Genomic DNA, 23,011 nt, shown 5'->3' with positions numbered 1-23,011 from the left:
ATAAAGTTGTAATTATTTATTGTTGTGGCTAATTAGACTTGAAAAAAATGGAATTTATCACATTTTAAAGTAATTAAGATCACAAATAAAACTAAAAGAATTTTTCAATAGAAAGTAGAGTCGGAGCATATCATCCCTACGTGCATATAATAAATAATCTTTCATACTTTAAAATATATTATAACTAAGAATAATATATATAAACCAACACATCCAATTACAAAAAAATAAATAAGAAAAAAAAATTAACTTAAGAGTACCATCGATACAACAAAAAAATTGAGTATTGCGTATTACAAATAGCTGTTTATGAGTGAAAAAGACATTTCTTTTTATATTAGTACATAGATATAAATAAATGAAAGGTGCATGACAACTTGAGACTACAATTGTAAAATTTCACTTTTGGTCTTGCTAGTCGCCACTAAATTACTTTTGCCACCTCATATTCACATTACGACAATTTTTATACCCCATCTTTGTAAAACTATCAATGTTGGTCGGCGTCATTAATGGCAGGACCATTTGTGATCATATTTGGATAGAAGGGTAAGAGAAGAAGGGAAGTTCTAACTTAAATCAAGGTGGTTGGATTTTAACCAATAATATAATAAGTACAATACACTTGTCGTGGGATTGATATATACAATTAAAGAATATGAACAGTACAATACACTTGTCATGGGATTATAGATAATTAAGTAAAAGTGACCAATCACATGACAAGTATATTATACGTGCTTTGTAATTAATTTGATTTGGTCCAACCTGATTTGCAAAAAAAAACTTACAAGAAAAGAATGAATGGTCTGTCTTTCTGTAACAAGAGGCAACGGTCTTATTAATATTGTTGTTGGAATTTTACAATTCTCATAGAGGCATAATCAACACTTAATTGCCTCATCATCAAAGTTGCCTTCACATCCAAACACGGAAATAAACAGTCTGCAGGCATCTAATTGAACGCAGCTTTGCCATGTTCGATGATGCATACACACATACATCATTATTAATATTATCATCCCAATTATGAAATGAAAAGTTGGCATGCATGCTGCCCTCTCACTGGTTAGGCTTAATCCTTAGAATTAAGAATGTTTTTGGCGATGTCCAATGCTTCCAATTTTCTGATATACGGAAGAACGCTGGAACGTTGGAGTACTTCCTGGAGCCATGGACTCGCCCGAGTCAAGATTGTATGGAGCACCGGGGATATAGTTGTAGACGACGAGTGGTGTCCTGACCACGTGTGTTCCGTCTGTCCATGTGATCGCGCCTGATGTGATCGGATGCTGTGAGATGGCCGGCCCGGTGACATTAACGGTGAAAGTTTGGGTTTCTCCAATGGCTGAGAATGTGAGAACAGATGGTTCTACTGTAACACTGATCAAGGCTGGCATGTACAAGCTGGCCTTGTAGGTTGAGTTTGCTGCACCGACATTGGTCACTGTACGGGTGAAGGTGCCCGTAATTGGCTGGCCGTCTTCAACGTACAGGGAGAATGATGGGTAGTTAAGATCCCAGGCTCGTCCAGGTGTTGTGCTGGCACAAGTGCTGTTGTCTCCTGTGACTAGCCTGAGAGTGGAAGTGTTGTAGCCCTGTTTGCAGAGGAAGTTTATGTAATCTGTTTCGGATGCATCGAATACTAGCCCAGGGTCCCTTGCAGCAGTTGGATTGATTTGACCAGAACCATAAGCGAATTCAAGATCTTCGTGTTTCCTCGGGTCCATGACATAAGCTGATCATCAAGAAATAAACCGTCATGTGAAAGCGAATAACCAGCAATTCTAGATGACATTATGAGAACATTGCAGGGCTAAATGATAGGAACTTATGTTTTTACCTGTAGTCATGAGGGCTGATTTAATGGCAGCAGGAGACCAGTTCGGGTGAAGAGATTTGACAAAGGCAGCAGCACCACTGGCATGAGGACAAGACATGGACGTGCCTGAAATGATGTTGAAGAGTGTGCTCCTTTCGTCATCATAGTAGACAGAGGACGGTGACAATGGGGACCAGCCAGCAAGAATATCCACACCAGGGGCTGTGATATCAGGCTGATATTTGGTGTACAAAACAGTTAGGCATGAATAGCTAGAGCTACAAATAGATTTCCTGATGAAGAAATATTTTGGTGATCACCTTGAGAATGTCTGGGGATATGGGACTTGGTCCTCTGGAAGAAAACGAAACGACAATTGGAGCCATGGCGTCTTTCCATTCATCGCTGTAAAAAATGGTTGCCGTGGGATTTCTGGAAAGAAAATGTCCCATGTAAGTTATAAACTTATTAAAGAGACTTGCAAGATGAACTAGTGCAGAGAAAATAAAGGGTGTGGAAGCACCCACTCTGTGCTTCTGATGTATTCCAGGACACTTTTTCCGTCTTCAGGGCTGATCAATGTTGCTGGTAGTGGCCAACTGAAGGCAACATCAGGATTCTCGACAAGCACATCCGCCATGATGGTGCCAACACCATTAGCAAGCAGAATTCCCGAACCATCCCATAAGGCCTCACAGAAAACAATTTTTCCAGCCACTATGTCAGCATTCATAGCACCAGTTATACAATATTTGGCAATATCTGGACTGGAGCCAATGGTATAGTTTGCGGCATCTCCTCCCCATATTAACGGATATGAAGTCCCATTGAGATCAAAGGTGTTGATGGTGATTCCCTTCATTTATTCAGTTCAAATTTGTTAGAAACAGAAGATGATATTGTTTAGCTTCAGGCGAAATCTTTTAACTTACAGTGAACATTTGACCATTTCCAAGTTGCATTCTTGCGACAAACTTTCTGTCGATGGTGCTGGCAGCAACTGTCAGGGACCAAGGTGCATAGTTGGAAACAGTTACAGGGAAAGGACCAGAGTTCCCTGCTGAATTTGAGGTCAAAATTCCGTTCCTCATGGCGTGGAAAGATCCGATGGCAATAGGGTCATCAAAATAATCATCAGGCCAATCCGATCCCAAGGAAACTGAGATGATATCAACTCCATCCGCAATTGCATCATCAAAGGCTTTAAGGATGTCCGCAGAACTGCACCCAAATGCCCAGCAGACTTTGTAAACCGCAATTCTTGATTTTGGGACTCCTCCTCTTGCTATGCCCTTGGCAAGACCGAAGTAGCTTGCTTCAACCTCAACCCCTGCAGCAGTTGATGCCGTGTGGGTTCCATGTCCTTCCGTGTCTCGTGGAGATGGGATATCATCATAATAATACGAATTGTCACTGTTGTAGTAACGTGCACCGATGATCTTACTGCAGTGATGCCGCTCATGTTAGACAGAAGGTTTCACATCTTGATGTAAACTCAAAATTTTCCTACTACGTTCTTACTTATTGCAGGTGAAATTTGCGGTCATGCAGGTACCCTTCCATTTGGCTGGCGGAGGGCCAAAGCCTGAGTCGTTGAAACTTGGGTGCTCTGGCCAGACTCCTACAGGAATAGGCAGCAGAACATGTAAGAACTTCAAACGAAGTTCTGGATAGCATTGAACATTAGCTCCCTTGTGAGGAGGATCGGTGACATGATAGAGATTTCATCAAGTTACCAGTGTCTAGGAGGCCAATAATGACATCTGATTCCTGAGGAGCTCCAACTTTGTCTATGGTGAGATTCATGAAGTCCCAAGACCTTGTAGTATGATGCTTGAATATACGGTTTGGGTTCACCGAAATCACTCCTTCCATTTCTGCAGACATTTGTGTTATTTTGGTTTCAGCCTAATATTTCCAGTTCTTCTTAACCACTTCTATTTCCTGCTCCAAGATTGACTCACCTGAAATCCTCGCAGCTTCCTCCTGCGTCAGCTTGGCTGCGAACCCATTAAAACTTCTCCCGTAACTGTGGACTAGTGAGTCTTTGGCTGCTGAGGCACTGGATCACAAAATACAGATGCTTTCAGTATTCAAAATTATTACAAGAATCAACATTAGAGGAAGAGAAATTTATGCAACCTTCCAAGTACTCTGTGCAACATGGCATGATGTTTGGATGCAACCGATACATCTTCTTGAGGCCGACCTCCCATGTAGACAACATGAAGCTGCAAAGGGAACGAGCACTCTTACAAAGAGAAACAGAAGGCAAAAACAGATATTAATTCGGCCAAGGTTAGGTTGGGGAATTTATCTATACCTTCCGTTCTTTGCAGTGGCAGTTGAGCACAAGAGCTGAAAGCAACAATGGATAGAGAAGTGAAAGTATCCGGGCTTTCGCCATTGTGAGTGAACTCTGTTAATGTGATCTGATGTCCCATTCCTTGAGATCGACTTGAGGTTTATATAAGACTGGCTCTGCGGATTGTTTTCTCCGCATCATTTGATGATCAGCTTAACTGGCATGCAGAGAAACTCCAGTTGGCTGCTTGTATTTGTTGAGAACCCCGCCTTAGTTTGAGAGCATTCTTAACAGCTCAGGTGATAATAACATTATTTTTGGAACATTTGGGATAATCCAGGATCATTACTGGACTGTTTTCACAACATAGGATGATGTTTGCATGCATTGTTACTTATTTTTAGTTTTGAGGTTGCCTTGATATGTTCATCAGCTGCAGATAAAGTAAGCATCAAGACACAGTTCATCTTCCGAATCTGTCTTCATTGATGCATCTAAAAGTTCAATTTTTGTAATCCCTATATGCAAGGGACTGGAATTTTTCTATCATTTTACATTAGGATTTAATGAAATTTACCCATTTTTTGTGGGTAAATTGCTTCATTTTAAAAAATACAGAGGGGTAAATTGCTATATTTTAAAAAATATAGGAGAATAAATTACTATTTTTTTCATAAAAAAATAATTTGCTCACTTGTAATATCACCAAATTACTTGCATTTTTTCCTTTTGTATTATAAACATGATCACAAATACATGGCTATAATATGTAAGTTCATGTAGAATAATGCTAAATGTCAAATCCAACAATTAAAATAAATTAATTATTGTTATGGACGATTATAAATGAGTAATAATATAATTTGTTATTAATGCTATGTGCAAATAATTTTAAGGGTTAATTATATTTAAACTCCTCCAAAAATACAAAATTATATTTCCCCCAAAAAAAAATTTTAAAATTACATTTACACCTCTTCCAAAAATTCTCCTTTTACACCTGATCCCTTTTGTTGAGTTTGGGACAAAAAATACTAACATAGCAAACAATGTTGCATAATTTTTAATTCTGCCTCTCATTTAATATTTTTCCCCAACAAAAAAAGGTCATGTATGAATAATGAAATTTTAAAGGGGTGCAAATGTAATTTTAGAACTATTTTAGGAAAAAAGTATAATTTTATATTTTTTAAATAAATCTAAGTGTAACTAACCTTACTTTTAATTGTTCTGATCAATATACATTTATAAATATGCTGTTATTTTACGATGTGCAAGTTGATAAAGTAATATACATTTTTTCAGAAGCACCCAACTCTCCGCTTGGATACAGACGGCTTTTTTTTTTTTTTTTTTCACCCCCTAAAACAAGAAAATCTTAGAAAATTTGTGTTGTCAATAGGATACTAAAGCCTGATTTAATTTATTTACAGTGTCTATTTTCGAAATGTAATATTTCCAAGGTGAGTTTATTTTCACTTTGGCTTTCATATAGAAAGAAGAATTATTTGAATTATTATGTCAGAAATGTCGAAAATAAATTTGTTTATTCACTGATATGGATGATAAGACGCCCTTTTTTTTTTTAATAAAAAAAACTGTATTCAAATTTAATATTTTTTATTAGTAATAAGAGTAATCAGGGTCCCACCTACTTTACGTCAAGTCTGTCTATTTAATTATAAAGAATAAAATTCTATTAAAAAAAAAAGAACTGTTTTAGAATCATAATACCTCTAAATTATTTGGACATGATAAATATATCCAATTACAAAAAAAAAAAAAAAAAGCAAATAACATTTTTGTGCAAGTAATTTGTTAGAAGATATTTTTAAATATTTTTAGAAATACTAATTTACTATGGCAAAATAAATAATAGCATTAGAATAATTTATAAAATTTAATATAAACTTTAAATACTAAATATATATATGTGTCACTGAATAAATATCATGAATTTTTTTAAAAAAAATTATCAATCTTATTAAATTAAAAATGCTTTTTAAAAAATTTAAAATGAGTGGCTCAAGCACACGAACATGGGGGGATTATTTTGGATGATATTCCAAACTAACGTAATATGTTGTAAATTTAACCTTTAATGGTGGAAGACTATTAGAATATTTCCGAATTTGAGTTAATCTACAATATTACACTTCGTGTCTCTAATCATTCTGAACGAAAACAAACTACACATATTCCTAATACGTGCAAGACAGTAAATATCGTGTCCAACAAAAATTTCAAGAAAGCCAAGCTCCTTCGAGCCAATCTAATGTGTTACACCAACATCATATGAAACAAGCGCAGGTAGGGAGTATTAGAAGTTAGTTTACTAAAAACCATTATCCAAAGAAAGCACCAGACAACAAAAGTAAGCAACAATGCATCCACACTTCATCCGATGTTGTGAAAACAGTCCTCCATTGATGATCTTGGATTGTCCCAAATCCTATAATCCATTCCTCAACAAATGTCATTATCACCTGAGCTGTTAAGACTGTGTTTGGTTTGATGTGCTCTTGGTTGTAAATTGCCTACAAGAACAAAGGCGGCCTTCTCAATAAACACAAGCAGCCAACTGAAGTTTCTCCGCCGGTTAAGCTCATCAAACGGTGTGGAGAAATCAAGCCACAAAGTTAGTTCTATATAAACCTCAAGTCTCAGGAAATGGGACATCAGATCCCATTAACAGAGTTCACTCACAATGGCGAAAGCCGGGATACTTTCACTTCTCTATCCATTGTTGCTTTCAGCTCTTGTGCTCAACTGCCACTGTCAAGAACGGAAGGTATGGATAAATTCACTGGCCTAACTTTGGCCGAATTAATATCTGTTTTTGCCTTGTGTTTCTCTTTGTAAGAGTGCTTGTTGCCTTTGCAGCTTCATGTTGTCTACATGGGAGGTCGGCCTCAAGAAGATGTATCGGTTGCATCCAAACATCATGCCATGTTGCACAGAGTACTTGGAAGGTTGCATAAATTTCTCTTCCTCTAATGTTGATTCTTGTAATAATTTTAAATACTGAAAGCATCTGTATTTTGTGATCCAGTGCCTCAGCAGCCAAAGACTCACTAGTTCACAGTTACGGGAGAAGTTTTAATGGGTTCGCAGCCAAGCTGACGCAGGAGGAAGCTGCGAGGATTTCAGGTGAGTCAATCTTGGAGCAGGAAATAGAAGTGGTTAAGAAGAACTGGAAATATTAGGCTGAAACCAAAATAACACAAATGTCTGCAGAAATGGAAGGAGTGATTTCGGTGAACCCAAACCGTATATTCAAGCATCATACTACAAGGTCTTGGGACTTCATGAATGTCACCATAGACAAAGTTGGAGCTCCTCAGGAATCAGATGTCATTATTGGCCTCCTAGACACTGGTAACTTGATGAAATCTCTATCATGTCACCGATCCTCCTCACAAGGGAGCTAATGTTCAATGCTATCCAGAACTTCGTTTGAAGTTCTTACATGTTCTGCTGCCTATTCCTGTAGGAGTCTGGCCAGAGCACCCAAGTTTCAACGACTCAGGCTTTGGCCCTCCGCCAGCCAAATGGAAGGGTACCTGCATGACCGCAAATTTCACCTGCAATAAGTAAGAACTTAGTAGGAAAATTTTGAGTTTACATCAAGATGTGAAACCTTCTGTCTAACATGAGCGGCATCACTGCAGTAAGATCATCGGTGCACGTTACTACAACAGTGACAATTCGTATTATTATGATGATATCCCATCTCCACGAGACACGGAAGGACATGGAACCCACACGGCATCAACTGCTGCAGGGGTTGAGGTTGAAGCAAGCTACTTCGGTCTTGCCAAGGGCATAGCAAGAGGAGGAGTCCCAAAATCAAGAATTGCGGTTTACAAAGTCTGCTGGGCATTTGGGTGCAGTTCTGCGGACATCCTTAAAGCCTTTGATGATGCAATTGCGGATGGAGTTGATATCATCTCAGTTTCCTTGGGATCGGATTGGCCTGATGATTATTTTGATGACCCTATTGCCATCGGATCTTTCCACGCCATGAGGAACGGAATTTTGACCTCAAATTCAGCAGGGAACTCTGGTCCTTTCCCTGTAACTGTTTCCAACTATGCACCTTGGTCCCTGACAGTTGCTGCCAGCACCATCGACAGAAAGTTTGTCGCAAGAATGCAACTTGGAAATGGTCAAATGTTCACTGTAAGTTAAAAGATTTCGCCTGAAGCTAAACAATATCATCTTCTGTTTCTAACAAATTTGAACTGAATAAATGAAGGGAATCACCATCAACACCTTTGATCTCAATGGGACTTCATATCCGTTAATATGGGGAGGAGATGCCGCAAACTATACCATTGGCTCCAGTCCAGATATTGCCAAATATTGTATAACTGGTGCTATGAATGCTGACATAGTGGCTGGAAAAATTGTTTTCTGTGAGGCCTTATGGGATGGTTCGGGAATTCTGCTTGCTAATGGTGTTGGCACCATCATGGCGGATGTGCTTGTCGAGAATCCTGATGTTGCCTTCAGTTGGCCACTACCAGCAACATTGATCAGCCCTGAAGACGGAAAAAGTGTCCTGGAATACATCAGAAGCACAGAGTGGGTGCTTCCACACCCTTTATTTTCTCTGCACTAGTTCATCTTGCAAGTCTCTTTAATAAGTTTATAACTTACATGGGACATTTTCTTTCCAGAAATCCCACGGCAACCATTTTTTACAGCGATGAATGGAAAGACGCCATGGCTCCAATTGTCGTTTCGTTTTCTTCCAGAGGACCAAGTCCCATATCCCCAGACATTCTCAAGGTGATCACCAAAATATTTCTTCATCAGGAAATCTATTTGTAGCTCTAGCTATTCATGCCTAACTGTTTTGTACACCAAATATCAGCCTGATATCACAGCCCCTGGTGTGGATATTCTTGCTGGCTGGTCCCCATTGTCACCGTCCTCTGTCTACTATGATGACGAAAGGAGCACACTCTTCAACATCATTTCAGGCACGTCCATGTCTTGTCCTCATGCCAGTGGTGCTGCTGCCTATGTCAAATCTCTTCACCCGAACTGGTCTCCTGCTGCCATTAAATCAGCCCTCATGACTACAGGTAAAAACATAAGTTCCTATCATTTAGCCCTGCAATGTTCTCATAATGTCATCTAGAATTGCTGGTTATTCGCTTTCACATGACGGTTTATTTCTTGATGATCAGCTTATGTCATGGACCCGAGGAAACACGAAGATCTTGAATTCGCTTATGGTTCTGGTCAAATCAATCCAACTGCTGCAAGGGACCCTGGGCTAGTATTCGATGCATCCGAAACAGATTACATAAACTTCCTCTGCAAACAGGGCTACAACACTTCCACTCTCAGGCTAGTCACAGGAGACAACAGCACTTGTGCCAGCACAACACCTGGACGAGCCTGGGATCTTAACTACCCATCATTCTCCCTGTACGTTGAAGACGGCCAGCCAATTACGGGCACCTTCACCCGTACAGTGACCAATGTCGGTGCAGCAAACTCAACCTACAAGGCCAGCTTGTACATGCCAGCCTTGATCAGTGTTACAGTAGAACCATCTGTTCTCACATTCTCAGCCATTGGAGAAACCCAAACTTTCACCGTTAGTGTCACCGGGCCGGCCATCTCACAGCATCCAATCACGTCAGGCGCGATCACATGGACAGATGGAACATACGTAGTCAGGACACCACTCGTCGTCTACAATTATATCCCCGGTGCTCCATACAATCTTGACTCGGGCGAGTCCATGGCTCCAGGAAGTACTCCCATGTTCCAGCATTCTTCCGTATATCAGAAAATTGGAAGCATTGGGCATCGCCAAAAACATTCTTAATTCTACGGATTAAGCCTAACCAGTGAGAGGGCAGCATGCATGCCAACTTTTCATTTCATAATTGGGATGATAATATTAATAATGATGTATGTGTGTATGCATCATCGAACATGGCAAAGCTGCGTTCAATTAGATGCCTGCCGACTGTTTATTTCCGTGTTTGGATGTGAAGGCAACTTTGATGATGAGGCAGTTAAGTGTTGATGCCTCTCTGAGAAATGTAAAATTCGAAAAAGAACATTAATAAGATTGTTGCCTCTTATTGCAGAAAGATAGACCAATTATTGTTTTCTTACCCTTCTTTGCATAATCAGGCCACTCTTTTGATGTTGTGACTACATGTACAAAGTTAACCGACACCTAGTACAAAAGAAAACATGCATAAAATACATTAATGAATACGTTAAACTAACATAACAAGTTAGATATTGACGTATCTTCATTCAGTACTAGTTACCAGGTGATGGACACATCTCAAACATCAGCAACTCAAACTCAGGTGATGTAGCTCTGAAAATCAAGAATTCATAAAACAAACGCATAACGTATTATTTAAGGCACCAAGAAAGGATTCCACTGTTACTAAGTCATAGTAAATTCATCTATATGGCTTACACAGACAACTGATTGCCAACACATCTATACTACATTAATTTACAAAGCTAGTAGGAAACTTACATAGGTTGCTAAAATGGGGTCATTCTACCAGTCCCTGTAATGGCCATTGTATCTTTGGGGAATGTGGCTTTCCCACCCATTCTCCTCATTCCAATGGTTATTTCATTCTAAAATGTGACAGAAAGAAGAAAAGAAGTTCAAGAGAAAAAAAATGATCTTTGCAACTATTGTGCTATATGACCACAAATAAAGAGCAAATTCTTGTCACTCTGGACAAGATGCTCCCATATCGAGTTTGGTCAAACATTCAAAAGACAAGTGTATTACACTTGCTTTTTGTCTGATTGGTTTATTCGATCAAACCTAGTTCCTTATCAGATTGTAAGATTCTCTTGAAGGCCAGTAAATGTTCCGATGATCCTTCCGCCCATATCCGGAAATGTTTCACAGCTAGGAAGAGACCTAACTTTTCCAACTCTATCTACTTGTACAGGATACTTCATTAAATGGCCTCTCAGTGGAACCATTTCATCAGACTCAAACGCTTTCCAATTCAGCTCACCCATCCATCTCATGCGTCTCACGCATTCCAGGCTTTCCGGTTGCTCAAAGCACTGCTCCAACGTTCCCGTGTGCTCTGCCCATAATGACATTCTGTATCCGTATATCTGCAGTGCAGAACAGCTTTTGTAACATATACTTTCGGTATGAATCGAAAGCGGTTCTAATGATGGGAATCCAATCAAGAAATACCCATTCTTGATTTATACCTCTCCACGTGGATTAGCGGATCTGCTTGCCCATGTATATTGAGGCTGATATGCACCGATGGCAATTTCTGTATCTCTGGTTCCTTCGAGAGAGCGTTGATTGATGTTGGCAGAACCCAATATCACGTATTCATCATCCACTATCATTCCCTTTGAATGGACATATATCATGAATCGTCGGTTTCTCCTAGTTAAGGCCTGGATTGTTATACATTGAAAGACATGTTAGAAGCAAGACTACTATGAAACGCCATTGTTCTACTTGAATCACTATAAACTCGTTAAGGTGTTTAATAATGTACTTCTGGAGTATATTTGTTGGGGGTGATTGATGGTGGCCCTCCTACTTCCGGCTCACGATTCCCTAGGCAAAAGAAATTTAAATAATCCTGGGGTTCCAACTCTGTATCTTGTTCTGTCTCTTTTAAAGCCTTGTAGACGGTGTCGTACATCATTTGCATTGTATTATACTGCAAGAATGTGGATTATCATCAGCTTCCACAAGATGAAAAAAAGAAAATAAACAGCATCTTTATAATATCATTGGTCATGGTATTGATATGTAAGTTTATGTTCCATTGTTGATCACTGAACTTGAACTAAATCTTTGTAAGACGCTAAGATAAAAGTTTTTCAAGCTTTTCATGAAATGAAATATTTTAACTTAGTGAGAATGTAAAGGCCCACCTGCCAAAAAAGAATTCTTTGAGTAGGTGTGCTGGTTGGAACTCCCTCTGGCCACATCGGAACAACAATGTATGCAGCAAACCTCTCCCTTGCTCTAATTTTATTGGCAACCTTCATAGCAATTTCCATAGGAATTAAATTGTTTGCACCTGAAATAAGAAGGTATTTCATTCATCCTTAGACAAAAGAAGTAGAGAAAGAAAACTCAACACCCTTTTAACAAACACATCAGAAATAATTCTTGTTCTGTATTATGCTCCTAGACATAGCAGCTGATTATAGGATAGAAGTTAAAGTTTCTCACCTAAGTCCTTATAGTGAGCCCAATTGTATGATGATCCAAGGAAGTATTGGTTCTCGATGTAAATATAATGTTGAGCTGCACGAATTGCCTTTACATAAGCCGTGTGTATACTCATGTCGATCAGTACATTCTTCCCGCATACCAAGTTCTGTTCAAATGCAGCAAAGTTGTTAGTTATATTCATTAACACCACACACGCACAAGATGAGGGAAAAGAGATGAATGGAGATATAACTTACCTTGCTTGAAGCCTCTCTTGAATCCTTGGGGAAACCTTTAACCGAGTTGGAGTCAATGGAACGAAAAACCTAGATTACACAATAAATTTAGATCCCGAAATGAGTAAAGTATTTATGACATAATTTCAACAAATACCTGGACGTTCCAAGACTCTGGATCATCTTCCTCTATGGTGCAAGACTCATCTATTCCCACAATGTCAGGAATTCTATCAAGCTGCAGTAAGGAATCATCAAATGAATGTTTCATCTTGTGAATCCCGTGGCGCTTTGAGGCCTTCCGCCAGCGCTCTTCGAAGTTTCTTAGGATGTCATATGCAGCTGGACCTTCAACTTTACTGTGTAAATCGTGCCATGGCTCTCTTGGACAACCCACCATATTCCCCTGTTTAGTCGCATAACATAATCAAAAGCAAAGGAAATGAAAAGAAAGAAGAAAAAAGAGAGCCAATATCAAGTTCAAGTTGTTACAATTAGAAAAGTTATAACTTTTCTTCTTCTTTTGCTCATTGTCACTCATATTTGTGTCTTTGGTTACATCTAGACTTCAAACGTTATCAGCATTAAGATTTACTTGTTGTCATGACCCTCCATACATGGCAATAAGTATGAACAAATATGCACCAACTAGAGGAGAAGATAGGAAATAGATCATATGCTAGAAAAAGATGTTTTGATTACCGTGAAGTTAGGTTGATGGAAGTCGTCTTTATGAATGGTTTCCAGTGTACTAAATAATGTGTGATTTGGGGTGTCGTATCTTCCCTTGCATAGGTCAAGTCCTCCAACATATGCTATTAACTTTCTTTTATGGTTATGGGCCTCAACATCTACCACTACACTTTTTTGATGATGAGTGTAGATTGTTCCTGTTTCCTGATGCAAAAGGAAGCATTAAGCAGTCTTCACCAAAAATCCAAGAAATTAAGCACAATAGTTGAATACAAGCCAAGAAAGTGTTTCTTCCCTTCTAGCTTGCTTTTTTTCCCTACAGAAACAACCACTCGAATCAGGTCTTCTATCAATAAAGAGAGAAGGTTATGCAGAATCCAACCTGCTTCTTGGCCCAACTTCCTTTCCCCGCACTCCTTGGACATAGAAGCACATGCACAGATGAATGCTTAAAATAACGGCGTGTATCATCATCACCGGTACCCATTACACCTTCCTGATTGTCATAAAAGGTGAGAAAATAACATAAGAAGGAAGTACTCAATGAGACATTTCAGCCTAAAGTTGAATTTAAGAAATCATGTATGTTATAAAATGTGAAAAATTTAAAAGTTAGAGCAACTTTCTTCATCTATGATTGGAAGATGGTTACAAAAGACACAGTAGAGATGGTTCTTACAGTTCTATAACCCAATATGGTTGTGGAGGTAGGATCATCCCATACGAGGAGCAGCACCCTCACACCTTCCTGAGACTTGACTTTCAAAAGCTCACCCAAGTTAGTATTTGGCAAATTAGGATCATCCCTAACAAGTTGCACTAAGTGATAAACAGACCATCCAGTGATATAGATTAGGCGACGAGCCTGAACTATTGAATCAAATATATCACGCCAACATTGCCTGTGCTGGTACATCATGCCATTAGCCAACCACAAACTGGGAAGCATACCGTGGTACACATGAGCATCTTGATACAATGTCACTCTTCCTCCTCTCCTTACAGGAAAATAGGTACCAGGTACACCCGGATGTGTGGGATCCGATCCCACTCCACCACGATAAACTGATATGCTCTCAATTGGTATGTATTGGATCGATAAACTCAAAAGAGCCCCTGGATTACATGGTCTGCCATTTGGGCCGAGGATAGGATAAGTAGCATCCAGTCTTGCTCCTGACGCTACCGGCTCCATAGGGACCGCAACACCCCCGATCAGCTCAGATCCCACGACGTCGCTGTCTTTAACCACAAACAGCACTTCTGTACCATAATGTGCTACAGGAACATAAAAATGCTGGTCCCAAACAGGATTCTCATTATCTTCAATCACAAAAGTCCTTGCAATTACCGCACCCCCTACTGATATAGTAACGTAAGGATCACTTGTTTCCAATTTATTCATTAACTTCCCAGACAATTTCCCAAACACATCACCTAAGCTCTTGTTTATCATATCCAAGTTGGGAAGATTCTTGGCTGATTTCACCCAAATATCCAAATTCCCATGCAGCAAATACGACCTACTCAACCCGGTCGTGGTCGGGAATGGGACATGTTGGACATGTTGTCCATGCACTGAGCCCTCACCAATTGAATTAGAATAACTTAAGTAAGCCATGCCAGTAGTTTCCTCTGTAGTTCAGTATTTCAACACCTAAAAGAGTAGCTTCCGCATATATTTATATATACATATATATACCTTGGGCAGCCCAAATGGGACAACACAGAAAGCAAAGAACCATCAAGATCCAATTTTTACACACATTGTTGGGCAAATGTGATCAAAATACAGGATAATTCAAGAAAAACTGAGACTTTTCTCAGCATCAATGATACAAACAATTAGCAAACAAACAGACCAAGAATCAATAAAACCATTCTTCAAAAGGAGACAAACGAATCAACCCAGAAAGTCTTCTCTCCAGATGAAAACAGCCTTCCCCAAGAATATGACAAAACAGAAAACGCAATAACCTACTCTAACTTCGGCAAGATTGGGAAGAACAACCAATCAGTTACGGAGCGAGGCGACATCACGTTCATTCAGAGAAAGGCCAATTGAACATGCTTTAAAGGGCCTTCCCAGATTATACAGAAACCCATCTATATGTAACATGTTTTGATCACGAGAGAGGAGGATTCATTAGCAGCCAGGGAGGGGGGGAGTCCCTCATCCGTTCTTGTTGGAAAACTACAGCCAAAACCCGATCTTGCGGGACTGAACGATTGTGGTTTCTGTTGCCTGCAGGATTGTTTCATAGTACTCGACATATATGTACATTTCTTGCGTAAATAAGTAGTTGAATTCAGTTGAGAAAAATCGCATTTTAAGTCCTCCAAGTTATTTTCTTTGTAATTTTAGTCTCATTATTTTTAACTCACCACATTGTACCCTATACCTCGAAAAAAAATTACAATTTTAGTCCCAAATCTTAATTCTATTAAATTTTTAACGCAAACATCAGCACCGCCCCTTAAAATTTAACGTAGCTCGTCACATGCACGTGATATTTCAGTCAGAAATTTCACGGAATTAAGATTTGAGACTAAAATTATAAATTTTTTTTTTAAATTGGGGTACAATGTGGTAAATTCAAGAATAATATGATCAAAATCATAAAAAAAAATAATTTGTGGGACGTAAGTATGTAATTTTCCGGTTGGAACTAAATTTAGAATGTTAATTCTTTTGAGTTAAAGAGTACGCAAAAGAGATAAAAAAATTCTCCTAGTAACGTAATTTTATAGTTAATACGATTAAAATTAAAATAATTTATAAAAATAATAAAAATAAATTAAGAATTTTTATTTTTTTGAAATAGTTTATAAACTTCTAAGGTTTATTTTTATTTTTTATTTTTGATAAGCTCTTTCTTTGAAAATTTCCCCATAAACTCTTCAACATTTTATTATTTTTTAAGAGATATTTTTAAAAAACTTTCAAGCTCATCCAAATACCTTTTTAACTTTTGTCTTCATTGAATTTGAACCAAGACACTATAAATAATTAACTGAAGCAGACTCGATATATGTATATGTTATTTAATTTTTTTTTCGTATTTATTTAATTAATTTTAAAAAACTAAAATAAAAAAGAAAAGCTAATCCAAGCTAATAAATTGAATTAATTTTAAATGTGCATGAATAGAAAATTATTAACAACATTAATTAATCAAAAAAGGCTCTGTATTTATGGAAGAGATAAGTGCAGTAGGGGGTATTTAAGGCAATTCAAAATTTGTGGGCCATAGTAGTTTCTCTAGGGGTTTTTTCCTAATAAATAATACTAATTTGTAGAAGTGGGCTCCCACATAATATTGACCAATCAGCTGAACAATATCCTCTACCATAATCTTGAAAAATCTAGCTATAAATAGTTTCATTTTTTTTTAAGTGAAAATAATATTTTTTTTTAAATAAATCAATTAAAATTATCAATATTAAATATTTATATCTAACAACAATCAATAATTATAGCAATTATGTTTTATTCATAACCTTAGAGGTCATGGATTCATAGAACCTCAATTTAATAACCTCATTGGCATAAATAATCTTATTAATTCCATTTGTGGTAAGTACATAAAGTTACACAATTTTGTTACTTGTATCAAGCGACACGTCAATCCTAATACGGATCGAATTTGACTAAATTTGAATCAATTATATGATAAATATAATACATTTGTTGTGTGATTGATTTATAATTTAAAAAAAAAATAGCAAATTCATACCAAGACATCGCACTTGCTATGTAATTGATTTTATTCGATCAAATTGATTTACGTAAGAATTTTTATGTTCGGAATGACAAGAGATGACCACAACAGCTCATCAGGACTGCATATTTCCAGAGGGAATAACTACATTGATATAGCACGGTAAAGATACAGAACAGCCGATGATGAGTAGTTCGTTACATCATCCGATACACCTTCGTCTAAAACGTAGGCGTAATCTGTTTGTAAGTTTTGTTATCTTAAGATACAAAATCTACAAACACATATGTATTATGTCATTCTAACACCCTACAGTTCACCACATACCAAATCAAGCACTTAACTAACCGTCGCTTCCCATTTGCTTCTCCAATGTCATGCTGAATTCCGCCTTGTCAGTCACCTACCGATACTATGGACACAAAAAGAACGTTTGCAATCGAAGACAGAGGGTACATCGTCTATCTCTTGCGCTTGGACTTCAGAGACGTAGCCGACTGCGAATTGCTGTGCCAGTTCCGCTTCCTCTGGTTGATGAACCAGTTATTTATTTGCTTCAGCTGTAACCCTGTCTGCTCTACAAGCTTCGCCTTGTCATCTTCCTGCCGGAGTCATGAGATCACATGTATGTTCTATTAACAATTCTTCCAGATGAAAATCAACAATGACTCTTGTAGAATTTGATCTTTGACGATCAAGCATATATGTTAATATGTCCCGTCTAAGACTATGACTTTTTAGGACGACGGACTTACAGTTGGATAAGGCCACTTCGAGTGTTGCTGCCACCAATTCTTCAGCACGGTGGTCGTGTCACCAGGCAGTTTTCCCGCCCTTCTTTTTCTTAATATTTCCTCTCTTACGTCCTCAATTCTTGACTTAAATCCCTGCAACAAATGTACATCATACCTTAAAAGTTCCCAGATGGATATCAACATTTGGAACCATAAATTGACAAAGCATAATGTTTACATATGTATAATTTGAGTGAGCTTTATACTGATCAGCAGCAATGTCAGATTTACCTGTTTGAGCTCGATTTTGAGTTCCTGTCTCACTCTTTCCATCAAAGACCTCTCTGATTCTGTAGGAAGCAACGGACCAAATCCCATGAGGTCTTGCCCGTCACCGCCCGATTGATCGAAGGAGAAATCCATTTGCAGCTCATCCTCATCATCCGACATAGTTGCACCAGTTCCTTCAGCCAGCGTTGCTCCTGCACATTAAGGACAAATATGCATACGCTAAAATGGTGAGCCATCTGGATAAGTTAGTGTAAGAACACTGAAAATCAAATAATATAGTTACTGCAGAACTCTTCAAATATTTAACTATTCAAGGTACAGCATTTATCAAATATTAAAATCTATAGTCTGTTGATCAGTTGTGGAATTGAAGCATGCTGTTTTAAGTCGAGACATCAAGCTTGTAAAAACATCATATTATCTTGATATGTCCCAGGAGCAGAGTCCTATATCTCAAGTTCGGTAAGAAAAGGCAGAGCTCCAAGAATTGAATGGAGGCCACTGATGCCAATTATCAATGATATTCTCGTTACAGGGGTGCTCCTTAGTCCTTACCAGTGTGATGTTTTAATTTGCAGGCTAGTCTAATGAAAATATGTTTTGACAGGGGAGTTGGTGTAATTTTTCAAACTATAAGGGTAGATTTTATAATTTAACTATAGTTAAGGTGACGTTAGTATAATTACCTGTCACCCTTTATATTAGCTACAGTGACCTTATTGAGGTTAAAGAGCAATTACTTGAAGGGGATATAACATGATGTCTGGAGCTGAAGTTGGACAACAAAACAGCAGAATTGCATGCTATTAGCCTTTGAGTATTAAGACAAAAACATAGAAACATTGAATCTGTTTCACTAATGTAAGATGAATACAATAAGATTACTTGAGAAATAGTAATGAAATGCATACGTCATCCATTTCTTAAGGTCAAAACACATGTAGCTAAAATATGGAAAACGATATGCATGCATGGTCAAAATCCCAGGGCATAATTTTAAAATGGAATGCATGCTAATCGCGTGTCCATGAGCCACCAAAATGTATCACCAAACTGTGATAGAAGATCTTTTACCCACAGAAATGCATTAATTTTCAAACACCAGTCAATTTTGTACTTTTTTGAATCTTCGTCCATCTCAACACATTCTCAAACACCAATCAATTTAGACATTTTTGAATCTTCGTCCATCTCAACACAAGTTTCAAATGCACGTATTTAACAGTACTGCAAGGAAAAAAGATGAAAAAACGAAAGAAAACATAGGAGAAAATAAGTAGAAGTAATGTTTATTTGAGTATTTTCGATTTGGGTTTTTTTCTCTTTTTATATGGATGGATTGTGAAACATCAAGCAGTATCTAGATCATGACACGTCGACACTGAGACCTACATCGTGTTGACACGGTGATGTTTTCACCTGGTCCATATGAGAAAAATCCTTTTAGATTGCATTATAAGGAAATTATTTCTTTGAAGTGGTTATATGTCACCTTTATCATTTATCCATTATTCATCAAAATAATTTGAAACTAAAATGTCATTGAACTATTGCTCAGAAACGGTAACTATAATTTTAAACCCAAAAGAAGTATGACAGAAAATGTTCAATGGGAATTCTTGCATCAATGAAGATGTTGAATGGAAACTCATGAAAATTGCTTTAGTTCTGATATTTTTGACAATTAGTGAAATTCTTATTCAAATTGAGTTCGATCAAGCTCAAGCTAATGATATATCGAATCCGTTGCACTTGTCATGTGGGATTCTTTTTATAGAAGACTGACCAATCAAAAGATAAATATAATGACACTTGTATTGTTGTTCAGTTGGGTGGCATCTTACCTAGTTGAAGCAAGAATATTTCTCGATAACCCTAATAAAGATCCTCAAAAAATTATTCTCTTGTCGCAAATTAGAATTGTTTGGTAGAAAAGACATATCCACAACCATCCCCAGATATATGCCATAGTTTCATGAGATGAAATTAAACTCAGAAAATACGACAAGTTTTTCATACTTCAAAAATAAACCTAATATGGTTTTTCAGCGTATGATGCAAACGGGATGTGGGCCAAGAAAGCCACTTCTCCAATGGGGTCAGCATGTGACAATATCAAGTCGGTTCCAAAATATAACTCCCGAGTAAAATTTCTTCCAACTTCAATTCAACCACCTATTCTAATCTTTTGATCGGGTCTTTATACATATTGTTGTCTCCTTTTATACTAAGAAGTATAATTACTACTTCATCCATCTTCCGACTACATTTATATAGCTGTAATTCAGCGTATGATGCAAACAGGATGAGGGGCAAGAAAGTCACTTCTCCAACCAACATGCGACAATATCAAATCGATTCCAAAATATAACTCCCGAGTAAAAATTCTTCCAACTTCAATAATTCAACTACCTCTTCCAATCTTTTGATCGGGTCTTTATCCATATTGTTGTCTCCGTTTATAGTAAGAAGTATAATTACTATTTCATCCATCTTCCGACTACATTTATATAGCTATAATTTGCTTATTGGGGGCAATTCTGCAAAACCATACCCCCCTCCCCCTCCCCCTCCCCAAAAAACCACTGTGTGGCTCTCCTTTGTTTATATACATTAAACTCTCCTTCAACACCTACTTCTTGGTTTCAAAATTTTAGTCTTGAAATGTAATCTCATGGAGTATCTTGGAATCCTATTCAAAAATGAAAACTTTATTTCATTGCTTAAAGATGTAGTTCAAAGGAAGCCTCACTGAACTACTTATTGTTCCCTCCATCATCCAACCAACAACAAACCTCTCCCAACCATATAAACTATCTCATAATGGATCCCACCACACCCACCTCTTTGTTGCCTCACACTACCTTCAAATATTCCCAAATTCATTTCTTATATATCCTCCAGCCCACCAAACCAATCAACATAATATATATAAGGGTAAATAACAACTACCTCCTTTAAAATTTGGCATAATTACAAATATTGTTCGTTAGCTGAGAAATGATCAAATGAAAAATGATTATACAGCACCAGAAAGATGATGTGGAAATTGCTACTTTATCTTTGCTAATTCTTTTTTGAAAAAAAAAAACTTTGAAAAAACTTAAAAAAAATTGAGGATGGGTAAAGTAAATAATCCATAAAAATATCTTTGAAAATTCTAAAAAATATATAAAATTATACTTCTAATTTTAAATAGGTATTTTGGCCAGTTCACCAAATTGGATGGAAGCCTAATGGACGCTAACGAAACAGACTCGTTAGACGGACTTTAAAATCAAGAGGTATTGATAATTTCTTAAAATGTGGTATTTGTAATTATGTTGAATCTCACGAAGCGTGACACTAATTTACTGTGTGAATAATACAAGAAGAAAATAAAAGTCTCACCCCAAATATGTACATATTAAATGCTTTGTATAGTTATTATAGGGATCATCCTGAAACTCTAGTATCATTTGATGAAAATACGTCCATCCAAGAATCAATATGCGCGTGCTTAAATTTATGTTATATTGGTGCTTATTAAATATTGTATATATACTTGGTAATATTAATTAATAACCCTATTAATGTGAGCTCTTGTACTCTACATGTTCTGCTAGTTTCTTGTGGCTTCAATCAAAAGAATGTGGACTAGCACAAGAACAAGAAAACATCATTACTGGGGTGGGGGGTGTTGAAAGAGCAAAACTCTACCACAAGATTCCATACAATTCTGATGAATTCACCATATGTAAAATAAAGGGCAGTGAGACAATATTTTGAGAAGGCAATGAGTGTTACCAGTGAGAGACTGCAAGTTCTGTTCAATTTCCCGGCAGGCCATCACAGCTTCAACAGCGTGGACTCTCACATGCTGCTGCAGCTGCTCTCTAAACGAGCACAAAACCAACATATACTGCGCCTGGTAATTTCATACATAAACACAAAGGAAATAAAGAACATCAAAACTCCCAAGAAATCGACGGAGAATCAAAACCCACAAAAGTTAGAGAAGAAAAAACCCACCAAGAAGTTGTCAAGTTCTTGCCTTTGATGTTGAGGGAGCGAATGATGAGCGTTGTTTTGGGCATAAGAGCGCAGGAGATGGTGCGACTGAGAGAGCTGAGCGTCAATAAGGGGAAGCTGATCGATAGGCGTGGCCACACGCAGGCACGAAACGTGCGCTGACAGCAGCTGCTCGTACAGAGGGTGGGTGGCGATCTCCGCCTTCAGCTGGTGGTGCTGCTCGCCGGGAACCGCCATGGATACGTCGGTTAACCCTCCTCCGATTCCTCCACAACCCATCATGCCCATGCCTTGTTCTTGCATATTTGATTCTTGGCACAAAAAACCAAGTCTTTTTTCTTTTTCCCTTTAATCTATCTATATTACTTGACCCTTTTGCTTTTAGACAGCAGTAGAACAGTGCAGTGGGGCTCTCTATTACTATCAAACGCTGTCATATATAGAAAGGAGCAAGGAAAAAGGAGGCTGTGAGGAAATCAAAGCAAAGAAAAAGTAAAGGAGATTTAAGATAGGTGGGGTTTCAAGTTTGAAGCAGTGATGATGTGAGGACCACCTAAAAAAGGGTTTCAGTTTCCACAAGCAAAGTCTCCTCAAACTTATATTTGTAGAGAGAGAGGGAGAGAGGAGAGAGAAAATGGTGGCAGTTTTCCTTCTTGATATTGATGCTTGATAAGAGGGCCTTATATTGGGATCAGAGACAACAAAACTTTCTCACTTACTCAGCAGAGTGAGCAGATTTTTACACACACACAGCAAATCTGCAGACTGAGAAACAGATGGGTGGGGGTGGGGAGGAAGCAGATTTGATAGAGGGTAAAAATATTTATTTTGGAACTTCTGAACAGGTTTTTGTTTGGTTGTGAGTACTAAAAGTTGATGGAGAGGAAGAAAGAGGCGTAGAATCATTGCTGAAAGAGGAGAGGTGAGAGTGGGACAGCTCAGATGAGATCAACACCTCTTCATCATTATTAAAGCTGCAAATCAATGG

The 23,011-nt window shown here is 37.8% G+C and overlaps 4 protein-coding genes and 1 long non-coding RNA gene across 5 annotated transcripts; 1 reads left to right on the top strand and 4 right to left on the bottom strand.

Moving 5' to 3' along the window:
- Positions 1-911: 911 nt before the first annotated feature.
- On the bottom strand, positions 912-4,229 carry LOC105164245 (cucumisin-like). The gene is made up of 10 exons (XM_011082858.3): positions 4,146-4,229; positions 3,965-4,053; positions 3,787-3,884; positions 3,559-3,699; positions 3,344-3,443; positions 2,755-3,265; positions 2,350-2,678; positions 2,143-2,254; positions 1,844-2,057; positions 912-1,738 (listed from the first exon to the last, which is right to left on the bottom strand). The coding sequence occupies exons 1-10, from the start codon at positions 4,227-4,229 to the stop codon at positions 1,089-1,091; spliced, it is 2,328 nt and encodes a 775-aa protein (XP_011081160.2). The 3' UTR covers positions 912-1,088.
- A 2,121-nt stretch (positions 4,230-6,350) lies between these two features.
- LOC148787884 (uncharacterized) lies at positions 6,351-9,251 on the bottom strand. Its single transcript, XR_016065780.1, has 2 exons — positions 7,397-9,251; positions 6,351-7,262 (listed from the first exon to the last, which is right to left on the bottom strand). It is a non-coding gene; the product is annotated as an uncharacterized LOC148787884 (long non-coding RNA).
- LOC105164159 (cucumisin) lies at positions 6,835-10,181 on the top strand. The gene is made up of 10 exons (XM_011082753.3): positions 6,835-6,918; positions 7,011-7,099; positions 7,180-7,277; positions 7,365-7,505; positions 7,621-7,720; positions 7,799-8,309; positions 8,386-8,714; positions 8,810-8,921; positions 9,007-9,220; positions 9,326-10,181. Exons 1-10 carry the CDS (start codon positions 6,835-6,837, stop codon positions 9,973-9,975), a joined length of 2,328 nt encoding a protein of 775 aa, XP_011081055.2. The 3' UTR covers positions 9,976-10,181.
- Positions 10,182-10,499: 318 nt separating this feature from the next.
- LOC105164160 (phospholipase D beta 1) lies at positions 10,500-15,537 on the bottom strand. The gene is made up of 10 exons (XM_011082754.3): positions 13,945-15,537; positions 13,648-13,761; positions 13,275-13,469; positions 12,730-12,978; positions 12,594-12,662; positions 12,355-12,502; positions 12,051-12,199; positions 11,666-11,833; positions 11,364-11,561; positions 10,500-11,261 (listed from the first exon to the last, which is right to left on the bottom strand). Exons 1-10 carry the CDS (start codon positions 14,884-14,886, stop codon positions 10,968-10,970), a joined length of 2,526 nt encoding a protein of 841 aa, XP_011081056.1. The 5' UTR covers positions 14,887-15,537; the 3' UTR covers positions 10,500-10,967.
- Positions 15,538-17,115: 1,578 nt separating this feature from the next.
- LOC105164161 (homeobox protein HD1) lies at positions 17,116-22,984 on the bottom strand. Its single transcript, XM_011082755.3, has 5 exons — positions 22,024-22,984; positions 21,799-21,919; positions 18,013-18,203; positions 17,743-17,874; positions 17,116-17,589 (listed from the first exon to the last, which is right to left on the bottom strand). Exons 1-5 carry the CDS (start codon positions 22,324-22,326, stop codon positions 17,449-17,451), a joined length of 888 nt encoding a protein of 295 aa, XP_011081057.2. The 5' UTR covers positions 22,327-22,984; the 3' UTR covers positions 17,116-17,448.
- Between the last annotated feature and the right edge of the window lie 27 nt (positions 22,985-23,011).

Source organism: Sesamum indicum, linkage group LG6 (assembly GCF_026168435.1).
Source record: "Sesamum indicum cultivar Baizhima isolate 11 linkage group LG6, ASM2616843v1, whole genome shotgun sequence".
Lineage (NCBI taxonomy): Eukaryota > Viridiplantae > Streptophyta > Magnoliopsida > Lamiales > Pedaliaceae > Sesamum > Sesamum indicum.
The sequence above is the reverse complement of the archived record's forward strand: the minus strand, read 5'-3'. Positions and strand labels throughout refer to the sequence as shown.